General features: G+C 43.1%; 1 protein-coding gene across 1 annotated transcript in view; it reads left to right on the forward strand.

The window, feature by feature from the left end:
• Positions 1-26,354, forward strand: part of LOC144683305 (ADP-ribosylation factor-like protein 13B) — a 37,985-nt gene extending 11,631 nt beyond the window's left edge. The window contains exons 5-10 of the mRNA XM_078546245.1: positions 1,148-1,253; positions 3,341-3,543; positions 9,125-9,245; positions 14,221-14,473; positions 19,872-19,985; positions 25,803-26,354. Of these exons, the coding sequence (XP_078402371.1) occupies positions 1,148-1,253; positions 3,341-3,543; positions 9,125-9,245; positions 14,221-14,473; positions 19,872-19,985; positions 25,803-25,858 (853 nt within the window). The 3' untranslated portion in view covers positions 25,859-26,354. The remainder of the gene's footprint in view (positions 1-1,147; positions 1,254-3,340; positions 3,544-9,124; positions 9,246-14,220; positions 14,474-19,871; positions 19,986-25,802) is intronic.
• The last annotated feature ends 307 nt before the right edge of the window (positions 26,355-26,661 follow it).

Here is a 26,661-nt window from a genome sequence, read left to right on the forward strand (position 1 = left end):
CTGCCCTCAAAAACTTACTAAAATCCTCCTCTTTAACTATGCTGTATTGCATCCCTCACTATGTTTTTCATTCTTCCTCACTTTTTCCTTTTGCTTAGCATCATTAGATGCCTTCAGATGCCCCTGTGTGTGTGGGAAACACTGTAGAAACTTAAGTATTCTAGTGTAAAGAAAGTATACAAAATAATAATAACTTATTCCAAGTTACATCCTTTCCCTCTTCAATTTTGGTGTCGAAGTAAATGTTGTACTGAGGTTGGGAGTAAGGCATATTGAGGTATGATTTCAACTGGTCACTAATTTTATGAAAAAACAAATATAAGAATAAAGAAGGAACTTTGTTTTACACCCATGTTTACTGTTTGCTAAGATTTGCAAACAAGGGGTCGAGATTCCCATTGTTAGGGCAGTGTAGAGAAAGCTTTACTTTGCATCTACTTTATGCTTTACCTGACTTGGGAGTGCTTAATACCACAGCTTATAAGGAGATTTACTTTATATCTGATCCATATATAATAGAAGAGACAAAGTAGTAGATGCTTTCCTCTATATTTAACCCATGGTTTACCTAAAGTAATCATCCTTGATCCTAATGCTGACTGTTAAAAATAGAAAAATATTCAATTTCCTACTGAAATCGCTCAATCTTGATAAACACATATGTATAAATTGTTTATGTATCCCCCCTCCATGTACTTTATTTTTGGAAACCCAGTTCATATTAATGTGAATTCCATGTAAATAAAATAATCTGTGACAATCAACCTAAAGGCTCTGCAATTTGGACCACGATCTGTCATCTAATTGGAAAGTCAAACACCATTCAATAGTTGGAGTTAGAACTGGCAATAGTTCTGACAACTTATCCATTGTCAAACACAACATACCCTATTGCCAATTGTCCTCTGCTACTGTGAGTGTGCAACTTATGCAGCTTCTTATATGCATGTACTTAAGTTGACACTGTAACAGGAGTCAGAATGATTCAGCAGACTTTAATTTGGATGTAAGTATATAGGTTTTATTCAAGAGTTACTTTCAACATGTAACAGATACTGACAATCCATTGAAATATTGTTTCCTTAAATTTTCACATGTCCATATGTTTTTCTCATCCTGAGTGTTTCATCCTTCACTTTTTATTTAGACTAGCAAACAAGCAGGATAAAGCTGAGGCACTACCAGAGTTTGACATTGTTGAGCAGATATCCTTGGGGAAACTGGCCAATGAAAATAAATCCATCTGCCACATTGTAAGTTTAATAAAGTTTCTGTATTGCTGAGATGCTGCTCACTTTTCTATCACCTTGCGTCTTCTATTAATGTCTTCTGCAAAAATATTAGAGTAGATTTTCCTTTGGACCAACAATTTGATACTCCTCAGGGACAACATACCAGAGATGGGTGTGCTACACCAGTCAGAGAAGGGGAGAACACAAATTTCCTGCTCTGGGCCATTTGAATGGCCTGACCCTTGGTCACATGTGGTGCTTGAAAGCAGGGCAGGATGCAAGACTTGTGACCTTATATTCAATCCCAGGATCTTTATATTTACAACTGTATTATGTCCAGTAATAAATAAATGCTGTTACATAGAGGCCTATAGTAGTTGCGGAGTACATGGTGAGTTATTTAACACCACAGAACTATTGCCCAGGATTGTTAATCCACAGTTTTCTTGTGAATGCATCTGGGAAACAAAACATGGGAAAATGGACAAGGACTCCTTAAATTGCTCTGGAATTGTGTCGGCTTCCCCTGAGGAGCAGTGTGGGAGATTGGAATGAGTGGAACTGCAATAGGGCTGCCACTGACCCTGCCTTGTTGTCATGTTCTATTATCAGTGGGAAATTCGTATTGAGGGGCAGATAAATAAATAGTTCTTGGGACCTGAGCCCTGTCTCTCTCTCTCTGATTAGAGATTTGGGCAAGCGGTAAACAGAGAGGCTAGAAGAAACTCCCACTTTTCTCACAATGACACTGAGCAACAGGTTTGTGCTGGAAACTTTCTTGCAGCTTTTGGTGGCCATTTCTGTAGTGTTTCCTTCTTTGTCTCTAGGCTCTAGGCCATGCAAAGTGTTGTCCTACAGTGCGGGCACATCAGGACCATAAGAACAGCCTAAACCCACCAATCCAATTGGTTCAGGTCTGATCAGATACAGGGAACACAGGAAGTTCAGCTTCACAGTGCTGTTATCAAATGATATGGGCTACATTGTTATAATTAGTAACTCAGAGTATACTGTTCATTTTTTTACTCACATACAAAATGTTTTATAGCATCTTATTAGAGAACCATTTCATATTGTCCACCTCAATTTCGTTCCATGTAAGAATACAAATTGCACCGTTTATTGCCTTTGTTCCCTATGATGTGGTATGAACAGAATAAGAATGTTTATTGTTGTCTTATCAGGTTAGCCAATGTATCTCATCCTCTATACACCACAGAAAACTGGAAGTGCAAAAAGTAACAAAACCACTAATAATAAAGAACCTCCAGGTTGCTTCGAACTTCATGAGTTATTCTTAAAAAAGAATCTCTTCCAATGTCAATATAATAAATCTTTCATTTAAAAATGACACTCCAGCTATTTTGATGCAGTTAATACTGTACAAATGCAATCATCAAGATAGAAAAGAAATTCTCAGCGAATACCAAGAAATGAATTATTTACAGTTTACATAACTTTCACATTGACATGATTTATTGGCTTATGACTTCTGGGACAACTCATAACTTTCTTACTTTCTTTCCTTGTAACCTTTGTTTATCTAGCTGCTCACTAGGACAAGATTTGGTTCACAATCCTCTTATTACAGCCATGTGCCAGAGGGAGTGAATCTGGTATTGCTACAAAGACCTCAACCAAGTTTCAGATATACAAGATGATCTGGTGGCATCTATGCTTGAAGGCACAAGGCTGTGAACAGGGACATCTCATATGTTTTTCATCTGTTGTGGTATCTGGGAGACCTGACAGTGGAGTGCCCCCGCAAGCTATTCTTGTGAATAGTTTATTTCAGTGAGATATTGACAGAGTCTGAGGAGTAGGCTATTCTCTGTAACAATGAATGATGCATTGGGTTAAGGAATTGCAAGGCAGGATTTAAAACCAAATTAGGAAGATAAAGAATAGAAAGACATTTTTCCAGGCAAAAACTACAACTTAACAAATGGGGAACTTCTTTCAATTATGGGTATGGGTACGTAAGGTTAAACGTGCAACAGCTTGGTGTTTGTTGATGTGCTCTCACCAATGTGCTCTTACCAATCTTAAAATACTGTACCAAACCATGATGATATGAATTTGCAGTAGCTGTAATCTTCTTTTTTAAGGAACCATGCTCAGCTACTTTAGACTACGCTGAAAAGAAACTAGATAAGACCATTCTGAAGGGGCTGCGGTGGCTCCTGCGGGCTATCGCCAAGGACTACACCAATCTGTGTACACGACTGCTCCATGATACCCTGGCACCAAAGACCAAAGAGCAGGAACAATCAGAGGGAGCACAGCCAATATGCAGGATACAAGGAGAAAGGTAAAAGTTTTGTGCCAGCTGTGGCCCAGTGGTAGTTCTCACACTTTCAGGTCAGGAAGTTGTTGGTTCAATCCCCACTCCAGAGACTGGAGCATGTCATCTAGATTAACATTTCAATGCAGTATTGAGGGAGTGCTGCACCGTCAGAGGTGCAGTTTTTTGAGTGAGACGTTAAATCAATGGGTTTAAATCATTCCATGACACTATCCAAAAGAGAGCAGCGGAGTTCTCCTGGTGTCATGGCCAACTTGTAATCTGTCAACCAAGACTTTAGAAAAACCCCAAATTATCTGTCCATTTATTTCATTTCTATCTGTGGGAGCTTGCTTTGCACAAACTGGGTACTGCATTTCCTATGTTACAACAGTGAATACATTTTAACAGTATTACATTGGCTGCGAAGCACTCTTGTATGTCCTAAGGTTATTAGAAGTACAATATAAATTTGAGAAAAAGCCATGGAGATTGTATATTCCACTGACTTTGCACAATCTCACCACACACAACCACTTGCAGCTCTAATGCAGTTGATTAAGACCACAAGAAGTTTCAGAGTAGTGAAATGGATAGCAAGCAGTAAAATAATGGTTAGAGATGGTGAATGAGAACATGGCATGACGGAATCTGTGGTTACAAAGCTTGTATTTTGAGAAAGACCCTAATTGAAAAGGGAAACTTAGAAAGGAAACTCACCCTCCCAGTTTCTAAAGAAACTGAGACTGAAACTGAGATTGGAAACCAAAACTTCTGGGGGAGCCTGAAACTGGTTGAAACCCTATAAAAGGATACAGAATTGCCTAAGCTCAGATGATGATCATAGTGATGCAGTATTGACAGGCTGAAGATGGCAGGGGCTAGATTCAGAAGCTGAGAATAGGCAAATATACAGTTGTTTTTTTTAAATTCATCCACAGCATTTATTGCCCAACCCTAATTGCTCTTGTTCAGAGGGCATTGAAGAGTCAACCACATTGCTGTGGGTCTGGAGTCACATGTAGGCCAGATCAGGTAAGGATGGCAGATTTCCTTCCCTAAAGAGCGCTAGATGGGTTTTTACAACAACCATAGTAAAACAATTTTATTGAATTCAAATCCCACCATCTGCTGTGGCATGAATCAAACCCAAACCCAGAGCATTACCCTGGAAGTGAAACACCTCCTTCAATTTGGTCTACTGTACATTGGGGAGACCAAACGCAGACTGAGTGACCGCTTTGCGGAACACCTTCGGCCTGTCCGCAAGCATGACCCAGACCTTTCGGTCGCTTGTCATTTCAACACTCCACCCTGCTCTCATGCCTATGTGTCCATCCTTGGCCTGCTGCAATGTTCCAGTGAAGCCCAACACAAACTGGAGGAACAGCACCTCATCTTCTGACTAGGCACTTTACAGCCTTCTGGACTTAATATTGAGTTCAACAACTTCAGACCATGAACTCTCTCCTCCATCCTCACGCCCTTTTTTAAACTCCTTTTTTCTGTATTCATTTTTATATTTTATCCATTTTTATTTTATTTTCATTCATTTGTCTGTGGTTTAATCCCCTTTTTTATTCCCCCTGCTATCCCAGTTTATATTGTTTTTTTTCCCATCACTGCCCCCTCCCCCAACCACATTCCCTACAGGGCCATCTGTTACTTGTTCCATCATGTTCTTTCACACAATGTTACCCTTGTTCTGCTATTATTACGTTCTGCTTTCTTAACTTTATGCCACTGTCAGCACCTCTTTTAGCACTAATACTACCATTAACATTCCCTTTGTCCTTTAGTTCATTACATCTTTGTCAACTTCTCCTTTGTCCCCACCTATCGCTGGCCTTCTATCCAGCTCCACCTGCCTCACCCCCCCTTAAACAGTATAAATTTCATCACATTTCTACTTCTCTTTGGCTCTGAAGAAGGATCATATGGACTCGAAAAGGCAAATGGCATGTTGGCCTTCATTGTGAGGGGATTTGAGTACAGGAGTAAAGATGTCTTGCTGCAGCTGTATAGAGCCTTGATGAGACCTCACCTGGAATTTTGAGTACAGTTTTGGTCCCCTTATCTAAGGAGGGATATACTTGCCGTGGAGAGAGTGCAATGGAGGTTCAGCAGATTAATCCCTGGGATGGCGGGATTGTTTTATGAGGAGAAATTGGGAAGATTTGGCCTGTATTCCCTTGAGTTTCAAAGAATGAGTGGTGACCTGATTGAAACTTACAAATTCTTACAGGGAGCGACAGGATGGATGCAGATACGATGTTTCCCCTGGTTGGTTCCCCAGGAGACATAATCTCAGGATAAGGGGTAGGCCAGTTAAGACTCAGATGAGTAGGAATTTCTTCATTCAAGGGGTGGTGAATCTTTGAAATTCTCTACCTCAGAGGGCTGTGTAAGCTTTAATCATTGAGCATGTTCAAAGCAAAAATCCATAGATTTCTGGAGACTAATGACATCCAGGAATATGGAGATAACTTGGGAAAGTGGTGTTGAGGTAGCATGGGAAAGTGGTGTTAAGGTAGATGATTAGCCATGATCTAATTGAATGGCAGAGCAGGCTCAATGGGCTGAATGGCCTATACCTGTTCCTATCTATGCCATCCAAACTACCTTAAGCAGAGTTGAGGAGGTTCTGCAGGTGTGTGCCATTTTTGGTGGAGATCATGCCTGTGGAATTCACGTTGGTTGTGTGCTGTTATTGGCTGGGGTCAAGCTAAATTATAGAAGAAGTGGAACTGAAATTCTTCAAGAGAAAGATAGAGATTTGAAGGACTTTGTGACGGGGATTAATGATGCAGGCTGAGTGGAATGCTGAGCCAATTTGTGAGATCCATCTTTGTATTAGTTGTATCTGCCATTTCATGTGTAATTTATAATTTATAATCAAGCACAATTTGCCTGTTAATTAATGTTTAAGTTATGTTGATCTGGGTTTTAGAGTATAGGTGGTTTCCTAGGATAGTATTTAGTGTTTGCTTTGTTTGACTCTTGTCTAGTAAGAATTTTTTTGTTTGAACCATGAAATCTTGTGGCTTCATTCTTTCAGTAAACAGCTGGGATTTTGGATTTATTTTTTCAAAAAATAAATTACTGGTCTAGGCTGAGATTATAACAATTGTGAAAGAAATAGGTTTTGACAAGGCTTTTGAAGGTGGCGAGAGAAGTAGCAAAGCAAAGGACTTTATGGAAAGAATTCCTGAGAGTAAATCCCACAAAGCTGACGGCACCATTGATGCTTAGGCTGGGAAAGGTGAACAAGCTGTTGATTCTTTCCAGTCAGTATTTTTCCTGAGCAGAGTGATTATACAACTCCATCTAGTGGTCAGCTCTATCAGCAAATCTCCTTGTCACAAAGGGATGGTTAAGAAAATGAGTAAAGCCGATACTCATTGGAGTTTAGCAGAATGTGAGGCGACCTTATTGAAACATATAAGATTCTTAGGGGGTCGTGGCAGGGTAGATGCTGAGAGGTTTTTTCCCCTTGTGGGACAGTCTAGGACTTGAGGGCATAATCTCAGAGTAAGGGGGGGCCCATTTAAAACAGAGATGAAGAGGAATTTCTTCTCTCAGAGGGTAGTCAATCTGTGGAATTCTTTACCACAGAGGGCTGTAGAGGCTGGGTCGTTAAAAATATTCAAAGCTGAGATAGAGAGATTTTTAATCAGTAAGTGATTCAAGGGTTATGGGGAAAAGGCAGGAAAATGGAGTTGAAGATTATCAGATCATCCATGAACTCATTGAATGGCGGAACGGACTCGATGGGCTGAATGGCCTACTTCTGCTCCTACATCTTATGGTTTTATGGATTGCCTAAATGCCCAATAAATACATCATTGAGATGGATAACAGGTTTTTGCCCTAGGCAATATGAATGATCAGTCATGAAAGTAGTTTGACTAATGTCTTGGATTTGCTTTTTCAGGGATCTCAGTCCAAGTAAAAACCTTGAGGAATGGGGCTATCATTAAGGAAAGTACATCAATAGATATTGACTTCATATGACTCAATTGACGATGACTTTTTGTTTCTCCTTCCCGTTTTCTAATCTTGTTTCACATCTTTTCCCGAAGTAGACAATCCACTTCTAGCCCAATAAGCTCTCACCAGGAGTTGTATAAAAAGACCTTTGAAAGGGGTGATACAGTTTGTCCTCCACCGTTATGTGGATAAAGCTGCTCATTCATTGACACTTCACTGCATTAACAGCAGCTGAAGTGGGAAATTCTGTATTCTGTTTGTGAAGGTCAGAATCACTGTGAAGCAGACCGGGATGACTTTGAAGCAGACCGGGATGACTTTGAAGCAGACCGGGATCACTTTGAAGCAGACTGGGATCACTCCTTCCATGACCTCCTTCTGTGCTGTCACCATTTTATGATTCAATGATTGGGGGTATTCCTAGACCACCCATTCAGACAGCCTTTTCTTCCATCTCCAATATTTTTATAATTAACAAACGAAAGTATGCAAAGAAGTGATAAAAACACATAATTCTTTGAATATGAGTATTTTTATGGTTACTCAAAGCAGTGATCCAGAAGATCAATGTTTAATTCTTGGAGACACCAGGACAATCCTAGAGGGTTGGCAACCCTATTAGAGGATCATGTTCCACAATTGCATGATGTACTGTGCACCTTACATTAAAGCTCTGAGTTGCTTCTCAGAAATACTAAGTATAAGGTAACATTCTCTAGAATAAGTCAATAAGATTATTTCTAAGCATAAAATTAAAACGTTGTTCTCTGGCCATTATTTTTTTGTCATTTCTGAAACCGAGCACTGAAGCATAATTCAGCATCTAGCCATAAAACTTAGCTGATGAAACTGTAAGTGAACACATTGGTGTTGTGATGCTGAAACCATACAGGTTAGTAGGATCCCAGGCTCATCCCTGTTCTATGTTGAGATAACATCAGTGCAGATGTTGTTATTGATCTCAGTGTCCCTAGCTCCTATGTTGAAATGACGTTATGGAAAAATAGCCCATTCATTTTCCAGGTTCACACACGAAGCAGGCCGCTTGAGGTACCAGAGAGTAGTACTGGAATCTATGAAATCATATTGAATGTCAGTTGTTATATTGAGAAGAGGAGAGAAAATTGGGAAGGAAGTAAAGAAATAAGTATCTTTTGCAACAAAGTGGCTACAGAAAGGGGCTGCATTTGATTTGTATTCAATTTTGGCCCCAATGAGCAGAAGTGAGAGTTCCAGTCTCTCAATCCCAGGTTGACAGCCAGCAGGCTACTTGTGTCTGACAGGAGTAGAGTAGTGACCCAGCACCCCTCCCCACACACACCACTATTGTTTCTAGTCAGTCCTCACATGCCAGGCTAATGAAGTTATGAAATAACCCCAAGCGCGATCTACTGGATGTAAAAGGCACTAGATGAAACAGCTCGCCTTATGTGAAGATGAAGTGACTATCCATCGCTTGATTTTATCTTGGGGCAGTCAATTTAATTTTGCATAGACACTTTGTGTAAGAACTTTGACTGGTATCTAATTCAGGACACTTGTCATCTTGGGTTTTGTTTTAAGACTTTGAGGAGCATCCTGCAGAATATCCAATAAGGCACTGACTTTTATTTCATAGGAAAAGACGGACCAGAGTTGGATTGGAGATGCAAAAGACACAACATCTGAAAGACCTTGAAGCCACACCTCACACAAAGATCAACCCTTTGAAGCGTATAAATAATACCATCACTGCTCAGGTATGTAGATAAAGGCAGGTTAACAGCTGTATTGTGAGATTAGCTTTCTCATGTAGCATATTGGTTAATACGTCATGTAATGTCCCAGATCTTCCAATCAGTGCTGGACCCTTATTTCTGACCTTGACCAGACATAAAAATACCACCTACCTTCCTCCCAGAAGGAAAAAAAACAATGAAGCTGGAAAATAAGAGTACTGGTCCGAACTATTTTTTCCTTCTGGGTTCCAATTTTCCTGGCCAATCTTCCTATGAAGAATCTTGCGGAACTCAGTCAACATAGGAAACCTTGGAGACGTCAGTGAAGGGGATCGCGCAGAAGCCACGCCCCCTTTTTGCAGCGCTAGCTACTGTATTCTGGTAAGTATTACTATGGGCAGAATTTTTCCGTCGGCGAGCTGGGGGCGGGGCCCGCTCGCTGATGCAAAAAAGACGCAGGATGAAGTTGGGGGGAACCCCCGACGTCACCCCGCTCCATTTAAATATTCAGGAAGGCGGGCGGACAGCGAAATCAACTGTCAGCCCGCCGACCTGTCAATGGCTAATTGAGGCTATTGACAGGATCATTAAGCCAATTAAAGGCCCTGCCCGTCCAACCTTAAGGTTGGCGGGCAGGCCAGGAGCCCCAGCGGGCTTCTGAAAAACATGAAACCTCATCCACCGGCGGGATGGGGTTTCATGTCTGTTTTTAAAAAGTTTAATAAACTTTATGTGATATTTATTAACATTGTCACATGAGGGGGACATGTTAATAATTTTTTTATTATTCTATTTTTGAAGTTTGAAACACTGTCAGTGATCTCCCTGAGGCAGCACTTAGTTTCACACGCATGCACGAAAGAGCGCACTCTGACAGCTGGGGAATCCCTCCCCCCCACCCCCTGCACAGGAAGCGCAGGGTGTTTCCCATCGGGCGGCCCGCTGGGTGGGCCTTAATTGGCCCGCCCACTTAAAATGGCTGCGGGGCCCGTTTCGGCGGCGGTGATCGGCTGCCCACCCGCTGCCAAAGCGGTGGGGCCCGCCCACCCATCAAGGGAAAAATTCTGCCCTATGAGACATTTAAACAGCTTTTCAGTGTGTCAGTGAATGAGTGTTGTAATGTGGGTGAGGTAAGTGAGTAAGGGGGTAGGGTGGCAGCTAGATAGGGTGGTGGCTGGGCAGAGTGGTGAGGTCAGGTCGTGGCGGGTTGAGGGGGAGACGTAAGTCTGGGTGGCAGTCAGGTGGTGAGAGTTAGGCAGGACAGGTCAGGGACGAGTTGGGTGGGGGGTCAAAGTGGGAGTCAGGGGGCTCTGTTATATAGTTACCCAGGAATTACATTGGATTTTTCTGTCAAACGTTTCCTGGGTAACTATTCAGGTAAGTAAGTCAGAACTGTCCAAAGTTGCTGACTCTGTCTCAGAGTTGGAGACTTTTTCAGAGGGTCCTGGGGAGCAGTGGAATTGCCCATCAGAAGCTCAAAGATCTCAGGCAATTCCCACTGAGTCAGTGCACTGGGACTTCCAAGGGCACCCCTAGCACATCTTAGGGGGTGGGGGGAATACGTCCAGTCTCCGACAATCTGAAGACCAGAAGATCTGGGCCAAATTTAGTGCAAAATTCCTTTGTATGCCATTTTAATGCAATCGTTAACCAGTTTACATTGAATCTACAGAACAGAAACAATAACAACTTGTATTTCAATAATATTTTTTACATAATAAAATGTCAAAAAGTGCTCCACAGGAGTGTTATTAAATAAAGTTTAGCATCAAGCCACGTAAGGAGATGTTAGGGCAGTTGATCAAAAGCTTGGTCAACATGGTGGGTTTTATGAAGCACCTTAAAGGAGGAGAAAGAAGCAGAGAGGTGGAGAAGTTTATGGAGGAAATTCCATAGTTTATGGCATCGGTAGCTAAAGCTGCAGCTACCAATGGTGGGCCGATGAAAATCAGGGATGCACAGGAAGCCAGGGTGAGAGAAGTGCAGAGCAGTGCTAGCATAGGGTAGCAAGAAATGAGGGCAAAACCATTAAGGTGATTTGAAAATGAGGATGAGAATTTTAAAATCAAGGTGTTGCCAGACCAGGAGTTGATGTAGGTCAGCAAGCACAAGGATGATGGGGAATGGGATTTGGTGCAATTTAGGATTTAGGCAGCAGAGATTTGGATGACTTTAAGTTTATGGAGGATAGAAGATGGAGTCCAGCCTCATGTGCATTAGAATACTGAAGTCTGGAGGTAAGAAAGGCATGGTTTCCTCAGCAGATGAACTGAGACAGGGGTGGAGTCGAGCGATATTTCAGAGATGGAAATAAGTGATCTTGGTGCTGGAATGGATATATGGTCAGAATCTCATTTTGGAGACATAACACCAAAGTTGTGAACAATTTGCTTCAATCTCAAACAGCTGTCAGAAAGAGAGATGGAGTTAGTCCATAGGGAACAGAGTTTGTGGCAGGGACTAAAGACAATGTCTTTGTTTTCCCAATATTTAATTACAGGAAATTTCTGGATATCAGCCCAGCAGCATGACAATTTTGAGACAGTGGAGTTGAAAGAGGTGGTGTTTTGGTAGAGCTGGATGTCATCAACATATATGCCTGATTGGGTACCCTATGTTTTTTGATGATATCGCCTAGAGGTAGCATGTAGATGAGAAAGTGGAACTGGGCAAGGACAGATCCTTGGGGTCACCAGAAGTAATAGTGTGGGGACAGGAAGGGAAGCCATTGCAGGTGTTTCTTTGGCTAAAACAGGATAGTAAGAATGGAACTGAGTGAGTCCAGTCCCGCCCAACTGGATGGTGGTGGAGAGGATTGGAGGAAGATGGTGTAATCAGCTATGTCAAAGGCTGCAGACACATTGAGAAGAGTTAGCTCATCTCGACCTTAGTCATGCAGAATGCCATAACTGACTTTGATTACAGCTGTTTCAGTACTGTGGTGGGGGCAGAAATCTGATTTGAGGGATTCAAACATGGAGTTCCAGAAAAAGTGGACACATATTTGGGAGGCAGCAGCACATTGAAGGACATTGGAGAGGAAAGGGAGGTTGGATATGGGGAAGTAGTTTGAAAGAACAGTGGGATTAAGGGCTTTTTTTAGGGGGAGGGTTGATGATGGTAGTTCTGAAGGAAAGGGGGGGGAACAGTCACAAGAGATGTAACCATTAACAATATCAGCAACATGGGGTCGGGAAGGGAAGTAGGGTGGACAATTGTTCTGTGGGATTAGGGTTGAGAGAACAGGAGGTGGGTCTCGTGGACATGATGAACATGGAGAAGACATGAGTGGGATGGGAGAGAAACTAGAGAAAGATGCGATTTCAGGGCTAGGATGGGGAGAGCCTTTGAAAGGTTTGCCCCAGGGGACTAACGAGAGGGAGGAAAACAAGCTACACAGCCCAGCAGGTCTACATCTGTGTTTATGCCTCGCACAAACCTCCTCCTAACCCTATTCCTCTAACCCTATCAGCATTATTTTCTAACTCTTCCTCCTTCATGTATTTATCTGACTTCCCATAAATGCATCTATGCTTTTATCTCAACTGTTCCTTGAGGGTAGTGAGTTCCAGATTCTATCCACTTCCTGGGCAAAGATGTTTCTCTTTATTTCCCAATCGCAATTTATTGGTAGCTATCTTGTATTTATAGCCCCTTGGTTTGCTTCCCTCCCCCACCCCACACCACCAACCCCTACCCCCCTGCCATTATAGAATCAAAGAATGATATAGCACAGAAGGAGGCCATTCTGCCCATTGTACTTGTGTAGGTTCTTTGAAAGAGCTACCCAATTAGTTACACTATCTCCCTGCTCTTTCCCCATCGCCCTGAAAATTATTCTCCTTTAAGTATTTGCTCAATTTTCTTTTGAAAGTTGTTTTTGAATCTGCTTCCAACTCCTTTCAGCCTGGCAGAATGGTAGCAGCAAATCTAATAGTAGTTTTCAAAAAGGCATTTGATATATACTGGAAAAGGAAAAAAATTGCAGGGCTATGGGAAAAGAATAGGACAGTGTGACTAAATGGATAGCACAGGTCCTATGGGCTGAATGGCCTCCTTCCTGTGCTGTATAATTCAATGATATTCACCAATGAGGATTTCTTATAGAGGTTATCCAGTTGCATGCTCATATACTGGGGTTGCAACTTTACTCCGGTGTTTCCGTCAGTCTGTCGAAAGGAGGTGCTAAGTGGAAAGCAAGTACTTTTTTTGGGAAAGGTGCAAAATAAAGAGAGCAAGATCCCATTCTTATATCTCTTCTTCAGGCAATTAGGGTGACATTGAGATTAAGGGTTTGGAGAAGACTACTCAACCGTTACAAAAGCCTGCATATGTTATGTGATAAAGGGGAACCTCAGAAGGTGAGAAAGTGTAAAATTTTCCAAAGATTAAAAAAGACAGATGTTTGTAACTTGTGAGCTTTTATTTTTACTTCAGGGTGGTGATCCTTTTAACAACCCCTTTAATGTTAAATTCAATGCACAGTGTACCTAGTGATGCCAGCTACATTCAGCACTCCAAGAGGGACATATTCCACTGCTGAGGCCACTGTAAATGTGCATCATACTGTAATGTTGTCATTCTAAGTAATTCTCCATTTTTGTGCAGACAGAAAGAACATGTATGCACATTGCACCTGTTGTATTCTGAGCAAGGAAAATGCAACCTAAACAAACAGCTAAACAAAATAAGTGACAGCCCTTCACTGACTCATTCCTCAGGGCAATGCCTTGACCAATCAGGGTCAAGCTGTCTGGTTTAAATTTCAAACAATGCTGGCAGTTAACTGTCAGTCATCATCAACTGGTACATTCTCCATGGCAACGCCTCTACCAATCAGAATCCACTTGCCAACCAATCAGCACTCTCTTCTCATACAGCATAAATTATTGTTTTCCCCTTATAGTGGTATTCTTGCGAAGTGTCCTGATGGAGTGCAGACGAAAAGCTTTGACATGTCTCTTTTTTCAGCAATTCTCCATTTTTATTGTAACAGAATGAAGAAAAAATCAAGAATGCCTTTGTAACTAAGAAGAAAAAGAAAAAACTCAGGTTTGGTAGAAGCAATCTGACTTTGCCTGGAACCAGGAGGCTGCCTAATGGAAGCATTTCCGCTTCAGATATGAGTATCAGTACACTTGTATCCAACCAAGGGAGGAGAGAGAAAGGGGATGGACAGCTAGACAATTCTCATCCAGCAGAGAAGAACACACTGATGCCAGGCTCTTTAAGCACAGAAACCATCACAGGTATAACAGCATAGCCTGGTTGCTGCTCACCTGAAACAAGAAGTGTATGAGTTTGCCTCTGTTATGTGAAATTTAATGTAATGTCTCTGGGTTTGCTACCTCAAAATCTTATCAAATTGCGTTGAACTGGGAGAGGCATGATCTTTAGAAATTCTTTACAATGAGAGGGACACAGAAGTGATTTGCTTTTTTGGAATATTCCAGAATGGACAGTACATTGATCAGTTAGAAAACAGTTGGCAATAACTTAATCGGTTGGAAATATCCATTTTTGTATAAAACTTTACTGTGGGCAGAATTTTCTGCCTGTCAGGCGGGCAGGCCTGACCCAATCGCGGGTGGGCGCGGAGGCAATCGCCGCCAGCGATCGGGGCCGCACCGCCATTTTACGTGGGCGGGCCAATTAAGGCCCATCCAGTGTGACGTCCGCTGGGAAGCTAGCTCTTCCTGTGCGGGTGGGGGGGAATCCCTAAAATCAAGACTGCGCTTTTTCGCGCATGCTCACGAAAGAGCACATATCTCCCTGAGGCTAAGTGCAGCCTCAGGGAGATCGCCTAGACTTATAAAAATATTAATAATATAAGTGCAGCCTCAAGGAGATCGCCTGGACTTTTAAAAGTATTAAAAATAGAAAAAAAAAAATTCCCTTACATGTTCCCTCATGTGACAATGTCACATGAGTTGGGACATGTTCATAATTTACAGAACAGCTTTATTACAATTTTTAAAACCCTACATGAAACCTCATTCCGCCACTGGATGAGGTTTAAGTTTTCTCTATTTGCCGCCGGGGCTCCTGGCCTGCCCGCCAACCTTAAGGTTGGACGCGCAGGTCCTTTAATTGGTTAAATGATCCCGTCAATGGCCTCAAGTGGCCATTGACAGGTCGGCGGGCCCGCAGCTGATTTTGTTGCGTCCCCGCCTTCCTGAAAATTTAAATGGGGTGGGTTGACGGGGGTTCCGCCCAATCTCATCCCGCGTCACTTTACACGTCGGTGAGCGGGCCCCGGTTCCTGCTTGCCAACTGCAAAATTCTGCCCTGTGTCTCTCAGGAGTATTTTGAACAGGGCTGTTATGTAGGCAAATACAGAGGCAGCCATTTTTCACTCAACAAGATCCCGTAAACAGCATTGAAATGAATGGCCAATTAATCTGTCTTGCATGTGTTGGTTAAGGGAAAAATCTTTTACCAAGATACAATAGGACTCACTGCTCTTCTTTAAATCATGCCACAGGATCTTTAATATTTTGACCCTTACGTTGTTTCTACTTGCTGCTGACTCACTGAATTTATGGAAACATTTTAGGTGTAGCCTTTGATTCTGTATGTTGCAACAGTTTATTTGAAATTCCATTTCCTTATACCTTTAACCCTCATCTAAATAGGGCCTTGTTTTAATTGCCATCTGAAAGTCAACAACTTGAACAATTCAGTACTCAACAATATTTATCTGAGTGTCAGGTTAGATAATGTATTTAAGACCTAAAGTGTAGAAAAGAGTGCTACCCCCTGGGCTAACGTATTTCAAACACATTAAATCAGGTGTGTACTATTTCCTGTACTCAATCCAGAGTGATTTTCGGACTTCAGTACATAATGAAACTGCTGCATACCAGAGGGTGTCCTCATTAGTCGATTTGTTATACCAACTTATTGAAATAGAATTTCTTTAGATTGCGTTTTCCTTGCTTAGAATATAATTAACTCATCCTAACCAAAGCCACAAATGACATCCTAGTCTGAATTTCAGAGTTGAGACGTTTCCTGGATCCGCAAACCTGACCTGGGAGTAAGTGCCCCGGAAGCTGGGATTTTCATTCCAGGGTGGCGGGTTTCTCTGGGAATTGTGCCAGGCGACCCCGAGACAGGTATAGAGGCTGCCAGGTGAGGAGCTGGGCTAGGCGGAAGGCCTGCCTTGATGCACCAGCACTTTGTCAAAGATTTTTTAAAAAGAATTAAAACAAAAAAAAACCTCACTCCTCACACCTTCCCTCACCACACACACATTCACCAGGCCCATTCTTTGCCAACCCATGCCATCTCATGCCATCTACCCATGCCCTATGGCCCTTTATAACCCCTATGCCAACCTATACCACCCACCCATCCCATGTCCCTTTACAACCCGTTTTCCAACTTAGTGCCAACACATGTCCTCCACCCACCACCCTTTTCCCTTCTACCTACCAAGCCAACTCACCCAGTATCCACTAAGGGCAGACCTCAGGAGCCATGCATTATGAAATAAAGTTCTAAGTGTCTATTGCAGACTTTATTTTTTTTTTTAGAAACATTCTCATGAAAACCCATTCAATGCATTTATATTCCTTCAACTACACAATCCCTTATAAGAACAAAAATTTCATTCAAGTGATTAATCCCTTATAAAAACAAGCATTGGAATTCATAGCCCCACTTCAAAGAATCTATAACCACTTGGAGCTGTCAATCAAACTGTGAAGTGGAAGGCACTGTGATAATGGAAGGTTGTGAAATCAATCATGCAACACAAATCCAATAATGATAACCCTCAGGCTTATGTCAACAGTCAGAATGAAATAGCAAGCAGTGTTTTTTTCACACTTTTTTTTCAAAGATTTAAAAGGTAGAGTTTTAAATGCCTTGACACCTTGACAGTAGCTTTGACACTTTTGACAGTTCCTCTTGACAGATCCTCTTCACAGTTCTAATGAGTTTATGTATTTTTTACATACATTTAACTCCATTTTTAACAATCAAAAATGGCACCTTACTCTCCCAAAGGACGCCTGACCTCCACCACAGGTGGCCCGAGACCATAACGAAAGGGGTACCCTACTTCTCCAAAAGGGTACCCCATCTATCCAAACGACTCTGCAAAGTTTAGACCTGCTCCAACCAGGTCTAATCTGCAAATGTTGTGTTTCCCACTCGTGGCTAATGAAAATTAGACATCACCAGAGGAAGTTGCTGTTTTATATGAGCAGTTGCCTCTGTGAAATACACATTCGTAAATCACAACCCAGCCCCATTCCCGACCCCCTGAAAATGGTAGGTGTTGCGTTCAGAGATGGGACTTATGTTTCTCGGCCTCCTCCGCCTTTGTGAAAATTCAGGCCCCTCTGTGACTTGTGAACATGGCGCACTATCCCTCTTCATCCATTTCAACCTTTCTTCAGCCTTTGGCACGTGACCACACCCACCTCCTCCAATGTCACCCCTCCACTATCCAGCTGAGTAGGACTGCACTTGTCTGGTTCTATTCATACCTATCCAGTCATAGCAAGAGAATTTCCTGCAATTCCTTCATTCATCACCTGCACACAGTTATCTCTGGAGTCCCCCAAGGACTCACGCCTTCTGTTTTTCAACTACATTCTGCCCCAACCACAACATCATCTGAAGACATGAGATCAGGTTCCTCATGTACACCGATGTCACCCAGTTCTACCTCACCACCACATCCTTAACCCTCCCACTATCTCTGTGTGGTCAGACTGCTTGTCCGATATCTATTTTTAAATGAGTCAGTTTCCTATGAGAAGACCAAATCCATTGTCTCCTTCTCCCATTACAAAGTGTGTTCCCACATGTTTGATTCCATCTCTCTCCCAGGCCACTATTTCAGGCTGAACCAGACTACTTTTTTTTATTCATTCATGGCAAATGAGCTTTGGTGGCTGGGCCAGCATTGAGAAGGTGGTGAGCTGCCTTCTTGAACCACTGTAGTCCATGTGGTGTAGGTACACCCACAGTGCTGTTAGGAAGGGAGTTCCAGGATTTTGACCTAGCAACAGTGAAGGAACGGCGATATATTTCCAAGTCAGGTTGTTGAGTCACTTGGAGGGGAACTTCCAGGTGGTGGTGTTCCCATCTATCTGCTGCCCTTGTCCTTCTAGATGGCGGTGGTTGTGGGTTTGGAAGGTGCTGTCGAAGGAGCCTTGGTGAATTCTTGCAGTGCATCTTGTAGACGGTACACATTGCTGCTACTCTGCATCGGTGGTGGAGGGAGTGAATGTTTGAGGAGGACGTGAATGTTAAAACTTGCTGTCTTAATTGACACTGAGCTGAGCTTCCAATCTCATACCCTCTCCATCACAAAGACCACCTACTTCTACGTCAATGACATTGCCTGTCTCAGTCCCTGCCCTGCTTCAACTCCTCAGCTGCTGAAACCCTCATCCATGTTCTTGTTACCTCTAGACTCAACTATTTCTGCCTGTTCTCCCATTTTTCCTTTTCCATAAACTTGAGTGAATCCAAAACTATGGTGTCCATTGTTTATCTGTTACCATGTTCCAATCACCCGTAATTCATGTGCTCGCTAAAATACATTAGGTCCTGGACCAAGAATGTTTTGATTTTAACATTCTCATCCTTGTGTTCCAATCCCTCCATGGCCTTGCCCCTCTTTATCTCTATAATGTTCTCCAGCCCTACAAATCCCCAAGAACTCTGCACTTCTCCAAACCCTGGCCCCTTGTACATCCTCCAATCCCTTCACCCCACCATTGGTGACAATGCCTTCAGGTGACTAATCCCTAAGATCAGGAATTCTCTCTTTATATCTCTCTATTTTCACCTCTTTCTCACTCTTTAAGGCTCTCTTTAAAACCTATCTCTTTTACCAAGCTTTTAGTCACCTGCTCTAATATCTACTTTGACCCAGTGTCACTTTTTGGCGGATTCCATTCTTGTGAAGCACCTTGGGACGTTTTTGCACATTTAAAACATTATATAAAGGTATCGTGTTGTTGAAATCAAATCATGAAAATGACCAGTCTGACTGGTTAGATGTACTGGCAGAGGTGGAAGCAATAAGCAGGCAATATATTTCTAATGCGCATTGTAGTTATCACTCTGATTGACGTTTAAGATGTCCCTATTCACCGTCATATTTCGAAATTTATTGAAGCCACGTTTATACCAGCCTCAATTCTGTGTGTTGTAAAAATTTATTTCAAAACTACTTCCTTTTCTGTTTAAAGTGCAGGGTAGGGAATGGGTGTGGATCAGTACAACAAGTGAGAATTGCGTAGACATTATAAATTATAACAGTTCTAATTTCATGGCATCAGCCAGTTCAAAGTCCAACATAATAAATCCTGTAATTCGCTCTTTGAGCTCCACTGGGGACTTGTAATCCATTTATAAGAAAGGAGATTTGTTGTTGTTTATTCTGTCATCAAGTTATGTGTTGGGGTCAAGACAACAGCAGGGAGGAGAGTGCATTGTAAACAAAATTAGGTCCTGAAAACTGAGTTTTATTTGGAATTAATAGATGATGAGATCTAATTATTATGATGTCACCTGACAGTATTTGAAAATTCAGGATAAACAGTGTGGCTTGTTGCAGTTTGGATTTAAGGTCATGGTCAAATTTTGTGATTTTATCTCTTTTTTAAAAATCTGGTTTAGATTCTGAAAAGAAAAACAAAGGGAAGAAATTGAAGAAGAAAAGCAAAAATAAAATCAATTCAGATGACAGCGAAGATAATTTTTCCAGAAATGTGGACTTAACAGCACCTCTGGGTAAAAGTGCAGCAGATGCTTTACATTCTAGTTGTTTGATTTAAATCAGGGTTGACCAACCTTTTCGCTCGGTGGGGGTGGGCACATTTCCATTTGCTTACTCAAAGGGCCGATATGCAATTTTCAGAAAGATGATGTTTGGCGCAGCATTAAATGGGAATTTCAAAATAAAGTTGTGGCATGAACAAACGAAGCAAATTGCTGAGCAAAAATAAGACAATGTCAAAGCAATAAGTTGATAATTAAAGAGCAATTAATAAAGATCACCATTAGAGCGTGAGAGGGGTAGAGTCTGTTTGTCTGGCTCACTCCCAATCTCTTGATGCTCACTCACTCACCCTCAACCACAGTGTGAGTGAGGGGGTGGCGGTGAGGGTGAATGAGAATCCTGCAACTGCGAATGAGTCAGACACAACTTCCCACACCCATACCCACTCACTCTCTCCAGCACACACGCGTACACACACACATGCATATCCTCCACCAAACACACACACACACACGCATATCTTCCCCCAAACACACACGCGCACGCATATCCTCCCCCAAATACATACACACGCACACATATCCTCCCCCAAACACACACACACACACGCATATCCTCCCCCAAACACACACACATGCATATCCTCACCCAAACACACACACACACGCATATCCTCCTCCAAACACACACATACGTGCATATCCTCCCCCAAATACATACACACGCATGCATATCCTCCCCCAAACACACACACACGCACGCATATCCTCCTCCAAACATACACACACATGCGTATCCTACCCCAAATACACCCACACACATGCATATCCTCCCCCAAACACACAAACACGCATGCATATCCTCCCCAAACACACACACACGCACGCATATCCTCCCCCAAACACACACACACGCATATCCTCCCCCAAACACACACACAGGCACGCACGCATATCCTCCCACAAACACACACACACGCACACATGCATATCCTCCCCCAAACACACACACACGCACGCACGCATATCCTCCCCCAAACACACACACAAACACACGCACGCATATCTTCCCCCAAACACACATATACACACGCATATCCTCCCCCAAACACACACATACACACATGCATATCCTCCCCAAACACACACACACACGCATATCCTCCCCAAACACACACACACGCACGCATATCCTCCCCCAAACACACACACATGCACGCATATCCTCCCCCAAACACACACACACGCACGCACGCATATCCTCCCACAAACACACACACACATATCCTCCCCCAAACACACACACACACACACGCACGCATATCCTCCCCCAAATGCACACACAAACACACGCACGCATATCCTCCCCCAAACACACATATACACACGCATATCCTCCCCCAAACACACACATACACACATACATATCCTCCCCCAAACACACAAATACACACACGCATATCCTCCCCCAAACACACACACACACACATATCCTCCCCCAAACACACACACATATCCTCTCCCAAACACACACACACACACACACACATCCTCCCCCAAACACACACACACACATCCTCCCCCAAACACACACACATGCATATCCTCCCACAAACACACACGCATATCCTCCCCCAAACACACACACACGCATATCCTCCCCCAAACACACACACACACACACGCATATCCTGCCCCAAACACACACACATGCATATCCTCCCCCAAACACACACACACGCATATCCTCCCCCAAACACACACACACGCATATCCTCCCCCAAACACACACACACGCATATCCTCCCCCAAACACACACACATATCCTCCCCCAAACACACACACACGCATATCCTCCCCCAAGCACACACACACACATATCCTCCCCCAAACACACACACACGCATATCCTCCCCCAAACACACACACATGCATATCCTCCCCCAAACACACACACACGCATATCCTCCCCCAAACACACACACACGCATATCCTTGCCCAAACATACACACACGCATATCCTCCCCCAAACACACATACACACACTTACACACATCCTCCCCCAAACACACACAAACTCACTCAACCCCTCCCCCAAACACACACACACTCACTCACCCTCTGTCCCAAACACACACACACATACACACAAACATATTCCCCCAAACACACACTCCCCCAAACACATTCACTATCACTCTCTCTTCCACATCCCTGGGCAGCAAGTCTTTTCATCCACACCACATACCATCCAACCCCTGTCCGCACCATCGCACCCAGCCTCTTCTAGCCCAGCAGCAAGTCTCCCCTTCCCATACCAGCCCAGAGCAAATCTCTCCTTCCCCCCTTACCATGAGTGAGTCTCTCCCTCCCCCAGCCTGCCTGGAGCGAGTCTCTCCCTCCCCCAGCCTGCCTGGAGTGAATCTCTCTCTCCCCCACCCAGCACATGGCAGTCTGTTTGTCTGTCTGTCTGTATGTCTGTCTCTCTCTGTCCCCACCACCTCTGGTTCCGGAGCTCGCTCGCTGCCACCAGTGCTGCTGTTCTTCCAACCACAAACTGTGTCTCTCCCACATTTGCTATGGATAGGCTCATTCATGAGCCTATCAGCAGCAAACACAGGCGAGAACAGCCTATGATTGGAGGAGCAGTTTCTTTAAGAATTTCCCACTGCACTTACTGGCAATTTGGAAACTACCTCCGTGGGCCACCTTGGGGGTTTCGTGGGCTGCATCTGGCCCATGGTAAAGATATTGTACAAGCCTGATTTAAATGGCTGACAGATGAGGAAGACAACATCAGTTGTATTTAAAAGCAAAATACCGCGGATGCTAGAAATCTGAAACAAAAACAAAAATAGCTGGAAAAACTCAGCAGGTTTGACAGCATCTGTGGAGAGGAACACAGTTAACATTTCGAGCCCGTATGACTCTTCATCAGAGCTGAAGAGAAATAGAAATGAGGTGAAATATAAGCTGTTTAAGGGGGGTGGGACAGGTGGAGCTGGATAGAGGGCCAGTGATAGGTGGAGGCAAAGAAGAGATTGCCAAAGATGTCATAGACAAAAGGACAAAGGGGTGTTGACGGTGGTGATATTAGCTAAATGATGTGCTAATGGTGACATTAAGAGTAGAAAGCAGGATGAGCAAGTGACAGATGGCCCTAGTGGGGGTGGGGTGAGGGGGAAGGGATCGAAATAGGCTAAAAGGTAGAGATAATACAATGGATGGAAATAAATTTTAAAATAATAATAGAAATAGGTGGGAAAAGAAAAAGATTTTTTTTAAAATTATTATTATTATTAGAAAAAGGGGATCGGAAAGGGGGTGGGGATGGAGGAACATTACAAGTCCATTTCATTACAAGCCCACCCACTCCCACACCTACCTCAACTACAGCTCCTCACACCCTGCTTCCTGTAAGGACTCCATCCCATTCTCTCAGTTCCTTCGCCTCCACGCATCTGTTCTGATGATGCCACTTTCCAAAACAGATCTTCTGACATGTCTTCTTTCTTCCTTAACTGAGGTTTTCCACGCACAGTGGTTGACAGGGCCCTCAACTGTGTCCGGCCCATCTCCCGCGCATCCGCCCTCACACATTCCTCTCCCTCCCAGAACCATGATAGGGTCCCCCTTATTCTCACTTATCACCCCACCAGCCTCCGCATTCAAAGGGTCATCCTCTGCCATTTCTGCCAACTCCAGCATGATGCCACCATCAAAAACATCTTCCCTTCACCCCCCCTCCCCTGTCAGCATTCCATAGGGACTGTTCCCTCCGGGATACCCTGGTCCACTCCTCCATCACCCCCTACACCTCAACCCCCTTCCACGGCACCTTCCCATGCAATCGCAGAAAGTGTAACACCTGCCCCTTTACTTCCCCCCTCCCCACTGTCCAAGGGCCCAAACACTCCTTTCAAGTGAAGCAGCATTTCACTTGCACTTCCCTCAATTTAGTCTACTGCATTCGTTGCTCCCAATGCGGTTTCCTCTACATTGGAGAGACCAAACGCAGACTGGGTGACCGCTTTGCGGAACACCTTCGGTCTGTCTGCAAGCATGACCCCGACCTCCCTGTTGCTTGCCATTTCAACACTCCACCCTGCTCTCATGCCCACATGTCTGTCCTTGGCCTGCTGCAATGTTCCAGTGAAGCTCAACGCAAACTGGAGGAACAGCACCTCATCTTCTGACTAGGCACTTTACGGCCTTCCGGACTTAACATTGAGTTCAACAACTTCAGATCATGAACTCTCTCCTCCACCCCCACCCCCTTTCCAATCCCTTTTTTCTAATAATAATTTAAAAAATATATATATTTTTCTTTTCCCACCTATTTCTATTATTATTTTTAAATTTATTTCCATCCATTGTTTTATCTCCACCTTTTAGCCTATTTAGATCCCTTCCCCCCATCCCACCCCCACTCAGGCCAGCTGCCACTTGCTCGTCCTGTTTTCTACCCTTAATGTCCCCATTAGCACATTCCTTAGCTAATATCACCACCGTCAACACCCCTTTGTCCTTTTGTCTATGACATCTTTGGCAATCTCTCCTTTGCCTCCACCTATCACTGGCCCTCTATCCAGCTCTACCTGTCTCAGCCCCCTTAAACAGCTTATATTTCAACTCATTTCTATTTCTCTTCAATTCTGATGAAGAGTCATACGGACTTGAAATGTTAACTGTATTCCTCTCCGTAGATGCTGTCAAACCTGCTGAGTTTTTCCAGCTATTTTTGTTTTTGTTTTTGTTTCAGCTTGTATTTATATGACACATTTAACGTAATAGAAAAACTCAGAGCAAAGGGACATTATATAAAAAAAAGACATCAAGTCATATAAGTCATATTTGGGCAGATGTAATTTTAAGGAGTATTTTAAAGGAGGAAAGCAATATGGAGAGGCAGAAAGCTGTAGGGAAGGAATTTCAGAGCTTAGGGCCTATTGCTGAAGGTACAGACACCCAGTGGAGCAATTAAATTCAAGGGTGCAAGAGGCCAGATTTAGAGGAGCACAGGTATCTTGGAGGGTTGTGGGGCTGGAAGAGATTGTAGAAATGGGGAGGGGCGAGGACATGGCACAATTTAAAAACAAGCATGAGAATGTTGAAATCAGAGCATTGTTTAACCAGGAGCCAGTGTAGGTAAGCACGCACAGAACAGCATTTGGTGCAAGTTAGGAAATGGTCAGTGCAGAATTTTGGCTGACCTCAAGCTCAGAGGATAGAACATGAGAGGCCGGCCAGGAGTGCATTGGAATAATGAAGCCTAGAGATAACAATGCCATGGATGGGAGTTTCAGCAGGAGGTGAGCTGGGGCAGGGGCAGAGACACATAAGGTTACAGGGGTGGAGATAGATGGTCTTAGTCATGGTATGGATATGTGGTTGACACCAAGGTTGAAACCGTCTGGTTCAGCCTCAGACAATTGCCAGGGTGAGGGGCAGAGTTTTAGTTGAGTTTATTATAATGATTTAGTTAAGATATATTGCATCAGAATAGGGAAGAGCCAATGCTGTAAAAAGGGGCATGTCCTGTCTTCCTCCAACTCTACTACGCTCCGACAGAATTCCCCAAATGATGCTGTAGGCTCAGAAGATTCCAGAAGAAATGCACAGCAGCGTTGATTCAGGGGAATCTTTGAGCGAAGCAGCATTCAAACAATCATCACCACTGCTTGGAAGATCCTTTTTAAAACAAGTGTACAGTGAAACACTGTGAAATTTCAATGTTAACTGCTAATTAATCGAAAAATACAGATTTCACAACAGGCACTTTAGATTCTTCTAATCATTTTCTTTTCCTTTTTTTAATCCCTTTTAGATCTCTACAGAAAAGCACTCCTCGCGTTAAAGACCAGACCACGAGCTAACAGCTAGGCAGTTTATTCAATTCTACAGTAAGGATGGGTATCCCAAATGAGTATCACAGGTTTTTTCAGTCACTGGGTACTCTTCACTTTGGAGCATGTGAACAGTTGATAATTCATCTGAAGCTTTATTAAACTATATCCATCTTTGGAGTTGGTTAGGTAGGATAGATGTCTTTCAGTCAATGCATTAAATTATTTTCTCTAAGATTTCAAGAAAATATTGGCAAATCATGCAAATTAGTAATCAGAAAACATGACAAATTTATTTTGTCATGAAGCATCAGAATGCAGGAGACCTGAGACCCTGGCTGCCACCCACATCAGATTGTGATTCAATGTCACTTCACAACTACTTTCCATTCTGTGCAATATGTCTTTTGCATTGCATGTTGCCACATTCATTTCTTTCCTTTCATCTGTTGCATTTTGTATTCTTTGTTTCTTGCTTAACGTGTTTAAAAAGAAAACTATTTACCTGTTTCATAACCTTTAATGTTGTAAAGAGAGGTACCTAAATATCTACTGGTGTTTCTCACTCTCTTGGTATCCAATTCTGGACACTACACTTCAGGGAGAATGTGAAGGCTTTAGAGAGAGTACAGATAACATGTATGAGAATGGTTCCAGGGTTGAGGAATTTTACTGAGAAGGATATATTGGAGAAGCTCTTTTTTTTATTCATTCATGGGCGTCGCTGGCTAGGCCAGCATTTATTGCCCATCCCTAGTTGCCCTCAAGAAGGTGGTGGTGAGCTGCATTCTTGAACCGTTGCAGTCCCTGTTGTGTAGGTACACCCACAGTACTGTTAGG

Source organism: Cetorhinus maximus, chromosome 8, assembly GCF_964194155.1.
Source record: "Cetorhinus maximus chromosome 8, sCetMax3.hap1.1, whole genome shotgun sequence".
Lineage (NCBI taxonomy): Eukaryota > Metazoa > Chordata > Chondrichthyes > Lamniformes > Cetorhinidae > Cetorhinus > Cetorhinus maximus.